The sequence below is a fragment of the Neomonachus schauinslandi genome, chromosome 12, assembly GCF_002201575.2.
Source record: "Neomonachus schauinslandi chromosome 12, ASM220157v2, whole genome shotgun sequence".
NCBI classification, from domain to species: domain Eukaryota; kingdom Metazoa; phylum Chordata; class Mammalia; order Carnivora; family Phocidae; genus Neomonachus; species Neomonachus schauinslandi.
In genome coordinates this window covers 60,028,701-60,038,741 of record NC_058414.1, presented here as the reverse complement: position 1 = coordinate 60,038,741, position 10,041 = coordinate 60,028,701, and the positions used below count along the sequence as shown (strand labels likewise).

General features: G+C 42.2%; 1 protein-coding gene across 2 annotated transcripts in view; it reads right to left on the bottom strand.

The window, feature by feature from the left end:
* Positions 1–2,490: 2,490 nt before the first annotated feature.
* PLEKHA8 (pleckstrin homology domain containing A8) overlaps positions 2,491–10,041 on the bottom strand; it is a 51,082-nt gene continuing 43,531 nt past the window's right edge. For both annotated transcript variants that reach the window (XM_021689645.2, XM_044919997.1), the window contains 2 exons: positions 7,903–7,964; positions 2,491–2,856 (listed from right to left, as the gene is read on the bottom strand). In XM_021689645.2, coding sequence (XP_021545320.1) covers positions 2,659–2,856; positions 7,903–7,964 — 260 coding nt within the window. In that variant the 3' untranslated portion in view covers positions 2,491–2,658. The remainder of the gene's footprint in view (positions 2,857–7,902; positions 7,965–10,041) is intronic.

Below are 10,041 nucleotides of genomic sequence, written 5' to 3'. Positions count from 1 at the left end.
CTGAGATGTCCCAGAAATCTTGGAGGAGCACAGAGAAAAGGTCTTACCTATCTTTTCTCTTTGTTCCCATCTTAGGCAGTACCTGCATAGTAGTACTTGAACTAGAAGCTACCGCCGTAGATCCAGGAGGAAGGTCAGACTGTGCCAAACTTCCGGCCAAGTTGCATTTATCACCTAGTATATCACCTAATCTAAGCTTTTATTTAGGACCCTCCGAGCTTTATACATCTCAGGCAAACTGAACATGCTCCAGTGAGGAGAATACCTGTCAAAAACCTTACTCCCTTTCTACAGGAGTGCGAAAAGGTGGAGTACAAAATACAAGCTACTCAAGTTATTCAAGCTATCCTGATCTGGGTTCCCAAGGATCCTAGAGAATATTAAACCCTTCTTCCCCAGAAAACGGAGTTCTATAAACCAAGGCAGTACCTAATAAATGTGAAAGGGCCATGCCGAGCAGCTTTCTGTGTGTATCGGGAGCCTCGGTGGCCAATCTGTGGTGTTTTCAGTGTGGCAGCCCCTTCTCCAGGAGCCCACGCGAGGTCACCTGAGGTGACAGGGGGCAGCAGCAGTTGCTCAGGACAGATACTTACAGTCTCCCAGGGGCATCCCCTCCCAACCGCACAATGCCTAAAGTGTCCCCATCCAAGGATCAAGCAAGAACTGGCTGTTTTTTTCTTTTTCCCTTTTAGAAGGCTAAGTCAGGGGCAGGAAGTCGGAATTATCCTCTAGTTCTGCCATCATACTCACGCTAACCAGAGGAGATCCATGCTAACTACTCATGGGGGCGAGGGGGAATGACACCAACAGCAGTGCTAAAATACAAAAGAATCAATATTATTTTAGCACCTTTTTCCCCAGCCTTAAAACATTTGTTTTTCTAAGTTTAAGCATTTTCCGGAAGTCCTTAGTGACTGGAGTACCTGTTTCATTAACCTAAGCTAAATAAATACTAATTTGTTTAAAGACAAACAAAAGACAAAATCAAAACCCCTCTCTACATCAACCTCTGCCTAAAGAGAGGGTTCTCTTTGACCTACGAAAAGTATCACCTGAAGCTGTTCAGGTAGCATTCACCTGTGCCCTTCGAAGGAGCTCCCCTTCTACTCTGGGGCACTACCTCCTGCTGGAACTTCTCTTCTAGAAGGAAGCAGCCCCAGGTGGGACAGCCACCATGACTTCCCGCCCACACCCACTCACGGCAGCTTGGCCTACTAGAGTCTCCTGGCATCACACACTCTTCAGGAGAATGCCTACCCAGCACTGCTGGATGCAAGTTTAAATCCCACCTTTCAATTCAGACACAGTCCCAAAGCTTTTGAGCTTGATAAGCAGCTGTAGCTGGCTTGCCCTGCACGACTGGCAATCATCCCGAGATTGGTCAGACGGCACATTCAAAACCATGGTCCCTGAGTGCAACGTCCAAGCCTGCTGGTTGGGTGCTGCGGCCCATGCAATCAAGAAAACTGTGAGTAAACTTGCTCCACTTCTCGCTCTCCCTTTAACTATTTCAATGAAAGCCTCTTCCTCTCTGGGAAAAGAAGAACCTATCATTTAGTTCATGCAGAAGATGGGGAGTCCTGTAAATTAGAATTTAAACTAGAATTCAATCTTGTGGTTCTTCAACCCTGGGTGCAGGAGAATCACCCGTAAAGTTTATTCAAATGCAGATTCCTAAGTCCCACCCCCACTATTCTGGTTCTCCAGGTCGAGGTAAGGCCAGGGAATTTGCTTTTTGAAGAAGCACTCCGTGTGATTTTGATGCAGAAGTGGTCCAGATCACACTCTGCAATGACCTGCATCCTCTAATTAGAAGCTGTGTGACTGTGAGCAAATCCCTCAACCTCTCAACCTTACTTTTGAAATGGGTAACAAGCCTGGATGTCACAGTTTCACTGTAATGTCCAATTCAGATGACACATGGGAAAGCATGCTGGCAAAGTGTGGGCACTAGATAGGGGTCATCACAGATGACATGTCGCTTCGCTGCCTTGGGGTTAGGGCACCACTCATCCCTTAGGAGCCAGAGTCTCCCCTCACATAAACAGGGATGGCACTCCTTGTGTCTTCCTCCTCCCACACTGACAGGCCCACACCAGTGCCCCGAACACCTGCACGACACAGGCTCTTCTTGCCTACAAAGCCATGGAGAAGAGTATTCTCTGAATGCCTAGGAATACCAGACTCTACATTTCAATAGCTTCAACAAGGGGACTTAGCTTCCCCCCAGTTTTTAGTCTAAGTTGACTGAAACACTGGCTATGTGTTATATTCCTTGGTACAGAATTTGCTCATCTTCAGCTTGGGTTTGGGAGGCTCATTAAAAGTAAAAGGTAAAAACAAAACACAATACCGATAAATTCATTTGTTAAATCTGCTCTTACAACTTGCTGTTCAATTCTAATAGAACAGCTATGATTTGGTTTCCAGGAGGCCCTTTGAACTGAAATATATAGCACCTTGATTTTTAAACACACAAAAGACATACGCATTTAAAAAAATTATATATAAAAGCACTAGGCTTTGCCTCCTTCTCTCCATCCCCCCAGGGAAGGGGTTGGAGAGGGCTGAAGCTGCTGCTGGAAATTAAGCAGGGCAACAAAACACTTTAGCAGACTTTATTCCCTGAAGTTAGGAGGCGGCGCGGTCCTGCAGGCATCATACCACCTCGTCAGACTCCAGTCCGTGGACCTCGTATAAAGTGTCCAGGATCGCCAGCTGCTTTTCCATGGCAGGGAGGTAAAGGCTGAGGTCCCTCTGCATCCCAACACTGAAAGCTGCTTTCTGGTGGTCGCCTTCCTTTATGGTTAATGCGGCGACAAAATCTTCATAGGATGGAGCTGCCCTCAGAGCTAACTGCAAAAGAACTGCCCGTGAGAATCCGCAGCACATCTCCTGCTGTTGCCCGCCGTCCTCTTATGCACAAGTGCACATGTGCACACACACTCACACACATACACAGCGATGAGGAGAGCAAGGAATATACCCTTCCAATCCATGCACGCTAAAATTATATTTCAAACACCAACACAACAAATGCTAAGGCTGGAAGAAGCAAGTGTGTATTGGGCCATCCTGGGGATGAACGATGCCAACAAATCAGGGAGTGCTGAGAGAAACGAGTTTGAGGAAATCTCCCTCCTCATGCCCAGTGTGATCCAGACTATTCCCTCTGCATCCTCAGAATCCACCACATGCATGTTGCTCCCACAGTCATGTTCCCACGTGGCCAGCCTTCCAGGACCCCTCACTCATTTGTGTCCCATCTCCATAGAGGTTTCTTTGCCTATCTCTCTTTTTCCCCACATGGATATTTCCTCTGCACCCTTGAGTATTTTCTAAAAGGGAAGGGAGCTCACACTTGTTGTTTGTTTGTGCACTGATGCTGTAACATATTTTATCCCAGTTAATGTGTATAAGGACGGTGTGCAGTAGATATCCCTATTTTACAGATGAACATTATATAGCTAGTGAGTGTCAGGGCCAGGGTCTGAACTTAGGAGCGACTCTGTGTGTTTTTCAACCATGTTGCCACACCGTACCACTTTCCTGGTGGAATAGTTCCTAGGCTCTGGATAGCTCTCTTCCCTTTGTAGGCCAGCTCTTCCCTAAGCTTGCCAAAATCTGCTGTCTGGGATCCACTGGCTTGGCTCTGCTGACAGCTCTGGAGACTTTGGAATCTTGAATTACTTACTCTACATTCTTCTTGAGCTTCCTTATTCTTTAAAAGTCTTTGAGAATCAAGCCACTGCCCTTTTGCAATTGGAGAGTGACTGGCATGATCATGCAGTGGTTAAAGCACAGGCTTGGGTGAAGGAGACCTAGACATGAATCCCAAATCTTTCACATGTTAGCTTGAGGAATTTAAGCAAGCTGCTTAACCTCTTAGAACCTCCATTTCCTCATCTGTAGAAGAGGACTGGTGCCACTTTCCTTATTTGAAAGATTAATGGAATACATATGACATATTTAGCCCACTTTCTAACATGTACCAAATACTCAAATAATGGTAGAAGTATATGGGAGAGTGCAGAGAATGAAGGGAAGGTGATTATTTAAAAAATGTGAGAAAATCTCCTAGAACTGAAGGATATGACTCTTCAGATTTAAAGACCTACCCAGTACTCAGCATAATGAATGATAAAGACTAAAAGGAGAATATCATGAAATTTTAGATTGTGGGGATAAAGATCCTGGAAGCATCAAGGGGGTGAGGGGCAGTTTATATACAATGGAACAGGAACTAGAATGTCATTAGATTCTACAGCAGTAACAGTGGAAGCTAAAGAATAACAGAGGACTGCCTTCAAAATTCTAAGAGAAAATTGTTATTAACCTAGAATTCTATATAAACCAACGCATCGCTCTAGAAAAGAAGGGCAGAATAAAGACATTTTCAGGCATGCAGGAACTCAGTTTAGCTCCCTTGTACCATTTTTAGGAAGCTACTAGAAGACACCACTAAAACAAGGGATTAGATCAACAAATAGGAAGTAAAAAAACCTGGGAAGTTAGTGTGAGATGGGGATTCAGCACAGGAAAACTTGTAAAGAAGAGTCCTAGGTCATAGCAATACAACAGGCCTGAATAGCTAATTAAGATTGGCATTGAGTTTAGAAAGTTCTGGAAGGGAAGTCTCCAAGAAAACAAAACAAAAACCAATAGAGATAACATGATACATCTATGGGTTCACAATGATGGTGAATTTTGGCTCATCTTCATCATGTTAACTTGTGATATAATTATATTGGGAAGGTAGAGGCAGGGGAAGGGAGGTAGTGACAGTGAGGTCTAAAGAAAGCTAAATTCTAATCATAACAGAAAGTCAACATTATTGACTAAAATTGATGAGGCCAAAAAGAACAGCAAACATTGTTAGGATTATGGAGGTACTGGAAGAAGTAGTCACAGTAGTTGAAAGTGGCAGCTTCTTTGAAGTGAGTCTGGGAAGGTGTGGCCAGAAGGCAGGGACTATTTTTTGTTATAACCTTTTTGGACTTTTTGATAGAACAACAAAATCAAGCCCTCTGCACGTGTATTTAGGTACAATATAATTTGTGAAAAGTTTTCTCGAGAATGTATTTCTCAAAGGTTCCCAGAGGACTGTGATGCCAGTCAAGTCTACCTGGGAACCAGTGATTGAACTCAACTGAAGAGGAAACCAAAAGGTCGAATAACAAATGGCTAGGATGCATGCTGGAGGTACAGCCTGGACTGGGCTTCTGTCCTGTGAATTACAACCGCCTGAAGATAAAAGTTCACTATTTGGCTGGTAAATGACTCAAATTCCTGGAGTGTAGAAGATGATTCCTGGAGCAACTGAGAGCAGCTAAAGACTCTGCCCCCTGCTGATCACTTAGCACACTGGGCAACAGTCTACTTTCTACAGTAGGGATGACTCGCAGAGTAACAGAAGAGAGGCTGGAAGGGCCAAGCTAGCTCTTCTATGCATATGGCTGTTGGCAAATGATCAACATAATCTATTTTCTTAAAAACCAACAACTATTAAAAACTATTGGCAATAATATCAAGAGCCTTCAGAATGTTCTTCCTCTCTAACTTTGAGTGTATTACTTCACCTCCTGTATCTCAGGTTTCTTTGTCTATGACAGGGTAGGTAAGAGAACATACTTTGCAATTATGAGATTACTAACTGTATATAAAGCACTTAACAGCTGGTGCATGGCAAGTGCTCAAGATTCTAAGTTCTAATAGTTCTTGGTATTAGACATAATAATTCCACTTCTAGGAACCTATTTTTAGGAAATAAAAGAGTTTTAGTAAAAAATGTATGTAAATGAATGCTGCTGTATTTGTAACAACAGACTCGGAAACAGCTTAAATTTCTAACACAGAAGACTGGCAAATAAATCATGGCACCTCCATACTAGGGAAATATTATGCAGTCACTAAAAATAATTATTTTCAAAGACCCTTATGGCATTTAAAAATGGTCATGATAGAATCTGTGGTGGGAGGAAAATAATACAAAATTATACTACAAGCTAATATCAAAAAATTTACATACATATACAGAGTATACAAAATAATTTTACAAATGTAACATGTAGATATAAAACTATAAACACCTATAGAGATATATACTTAGATAAATATAAAATTAAATAGAACAATATTAAAAGAATACATAAATATACATAAAAATAAAAGCTAAGAAGGTAAAACACAAAAATGTTAAAAATGGTTATTATGGAGTGGTGAGAATATGGACATTTTAATTTTTTCCCTTTCTATTCTTCCATGATTTCTATATTTTTTTGAGTCTAGATTACTATATACTGGGGAAAACGCTATGAATTAAGAAGTCCTCTTAAAGACTCTTGCTTAGGTTAAATTTTCTGCTACACTTGCATTCTTGTCGGCAACATCTCTTGGATCATTACTATTTCAGGATTAAACTCTGACTTCTAGACCACAGCAACTACAACAAGACATTTATGTTTCTTGCAAATAGGGCAATTCAGTGTTTTTATGCTTTGTCATCTCACCAGGGAAGCTGGGTTTCAGGCACCTACCAGCAATCGGTTTACTCGGGGAGATCACTGAATGTACCCCCTGCACTGCCTAACTCCTCGGCAGCAGCCTCTCCATCACGGCCTGCAGTGCAGAGCGTGGCGATGCAGGTGATGCGGGCGACGCGCACTAGCCCTGCCCACAGCGGAGCTGGGTGTAGACCCTGGCTCTGCCACAGCTTCACTCTAGGACTTGAGTGAACAGTTCTGAACTTGCAGAACAGTGAGAGTACATCCTGAGGATTACCTAAGATAATGAATGTGGAAGTACCTCGCACTGTGCCTGGTCCACGAAGCTGTCCACCAGCCACGTGGCAGCTCTCGTGACGATCATGCCACACGTACTGAAGGTAAGCGTGGGCACTCTGCAGCTGCAACGGCGCTGGCTCCTACTGCAATGAGCGCCAGGGTATGGAGCTGGTCATCTCCACATGTTCAAAACGCATTTCATTTCCCTGAACTTTACTTCTTCCACTGTCAATTCTTCCCACTTTCTTTACCTACCCCCTAATAAATCATGACCTAAACAGTTCTTACCTCAGGCAAATAATGTCTCCTATCCTTTAAATTAGTGAAAGACATGTGCCAGGCTATTTCTACCCTAAGACCTTCCACGGAACACTCACTCTGTGGCGTTTGCTAGTGTGCCTACACAAGACTCTACCTTTTCACAGTTGGACCTCAGGCTGACCTCTCCTCAGATGACGGGAGAATCACCGAGGACTGCTGACATAAAGAGGCCTCTACTCCTGCTATTTTACAAAGCAGGCTACTTGATTTGTGCGGGGGACTAGGATTCCCAGGTATGTGTTCTTCTTAGGCCAACAAGCTGGGAAGGAAGGAGTAGCGGGGTAACAGGAGCCAAAACACATGAAGACAAACACCTCCAACAATGAAAAAAACTGACTAACGAGGTTTCTCAGGAGCCCTAGCTGCTGGCGCAGCCAACTGAGTTAATATTCAAAGATAAAATCTGACTAAGCGGAAGAAAAAATCAACTAAAACCTGAGAATTAACAGGACCGAATACAATGGGCAGTAGAGGAAGCTATGAGCTTGAAGGCACCACTGGTCTCTCATCACTGCTGAATTTTAGGCAGCTTCCTGCCTATCTCTGCACTGATCAGAAAGGCAACCAAAACCTCCACACGGTCACTGGAGCTGGACAGGGAAAAGCATGCTAACAGACTTTTCTAGTCTAGACATTTTTTATTGCCAACATTTCCATACAACAAAGACCTACAGACTTAAATAGACAACACTGTGTTCTTATTCTTGAGAACAAAGCAAACAGAAATGCCATGCACACGAAACAAACAAAACATACTGCTGTGACCATCAGAACATTAGAAAGCAGGAGGATTACTTACCGCAAAAACCCCTCGAACCACCCAGCCGTGGTGCTGCCGTAATGTTTTACCATATGCGTTATCTTGAAAAGAAGAAGAACTCCATGAACCACGATTTCACCAGAATCTGATGTGCTATTTGTAGCATCTCCTTTCTCAAGTACATGGTAGCATGATCCTATTGGTATTACGAGCTGACAAGAAAAGTCTAATTACAAGATTATGTGCCCCTAAAAGTCCTGAGTAGGGAAAAAGCCTACACAGATTTTTTTTTTTTAAGAAAAACAGATAATTCCATTCTTACCTTTTGTAAATGTATCTGAAATTCAGTTTATTACCATGGTGGGAAAAGTCCCATCCATATCAGGAAATAAGGGCGGGGGGGAGAATATTGGAAAAAAATACACTATAAGAATATAAAAATGCAGTTCTCTGAATGCTGTGTGACCCTAAGTCAGTCCCTTAGATGTCCTCTCGGTTTCCCTCTTTGTAACCTGATCTCTGAGTGTCTTTTCAATTCTAACATTCTATTCTGGGATGTCAAATGTTTGTCCTAGGTGTCCCTATGACCCTGGATATACAGTATTAAACCAAGAAACCTTTAAAACTACTATGGAAAGAATGCCTTGAAGTTACTAAGCTACTTATAAAGGACTTTGTGAGACCTATTAATGAAAATCATTCATATTCTAGACTTTATTTTTATTTTTATTTTTAAATTTTATTATGTTATGTTAGTCACCATACAATACATCATTAGTTTTTGATGTAGTGATCCACGATCCATTGTTTTCGTGTAACACCCAGTGCTCCATGCAAAACGTGCCCTCCTTAAGACCCATCACCGGGCTAACCAGTCCCCCCTCCCCTCTAAAACCCTGTTTGTTTCTCAGAGTCCATAGTCTCTCATGGTTCATCTCTCCCTCCAATTCCCCCCCCATTTTTCCCTTCCTTCTCCTAATGTCCTCCATGCTATTCCTTATGTTCCACAAATAAGTGAAACCATATGATAATTGACTTTCTCTGTTTGACCATATTCTGGACTTTAAAGATAAAAACCTATGATTTTTGTTCCAATGTGTTTTAAAATGAGATTCAAACACTGGCATATGATAATTTTAATTACAAAAAAATCTCAAGAACAAAATAATTGCATTTTATGCAAGGGATGTGTTCCTGAAGGATCTGAATAACACAATTCAAAATTCAAAACTGTTTTTTCCACAGGAAGAAATGCATTCTCCGGAGGCACAGATCTATATCACCACAGTGCATGTGTATCAATGCTCCATTTCATTTCTAAGCGGCATCTTCAGTGTTTACAGAGTGCTCATTCCTAAATAATAGCACAGGGAATCACAGGGATTGTCTGACCTTCTTCATCATGCTTTATCACATCTAAACTTTATTCCAGGGGCGCCTGGGTGGCTCAGTAGGTTAAGCATCTGCCTTTGGCTCAGGTCATGATCTCAGGGTCCTGGGATCAAGCCCCGCATCGGGCTCCCTGCTCAGCGGACAGCCTGCTTCTTCCTCTCCGTCTGCCTGCTCCCCCTGCTTATGCTTCCCCCCCCCGGCAAATAAATAAAATCTTTAAAAAAAAAAAAACCCGAAAACTTTATTCCAAACTTAAGTATTTTCATGTGCTCGTTTCAGCACCAGTATAAGTGCCACCATTTAATCAATGCTTAAGTGACATTATAATAGGATATAGAAGTATTTTAAATTATAAGAGCAGATGTTAAGATAACAGAAAAGCAGACACCAGAACCACAGCCACAAGTTTATGCAGTTAGCAACAATGTGGCTCACAGAATACTGCCAAAGGATGTCAGATATCTGCATTTTACTGGCCACGTGGCTGTAGCTTAAACACATTTTACAATTTACTCAAGCCCTCTAGCTTTGAAATCATGTACTTCTTGTCAACTTTTCTTTTTAAAATTTGGATGAGGCTTTATTAATACTTTTAGCACACCCCACTATCAATTGTACATAACTCAACTTTGCACAAAATACAATTTGTATTTTATATAAAAGAAGACTATACATTTGAAATGCAACATTTCTCTGGTTATCTAAGGTTTTAGGAACAGGTGGAAATGGCAGCACCCACGAAGTATGAAGAAGACTCTTACAAACAGCCTAAAGGAGAACTCAAGA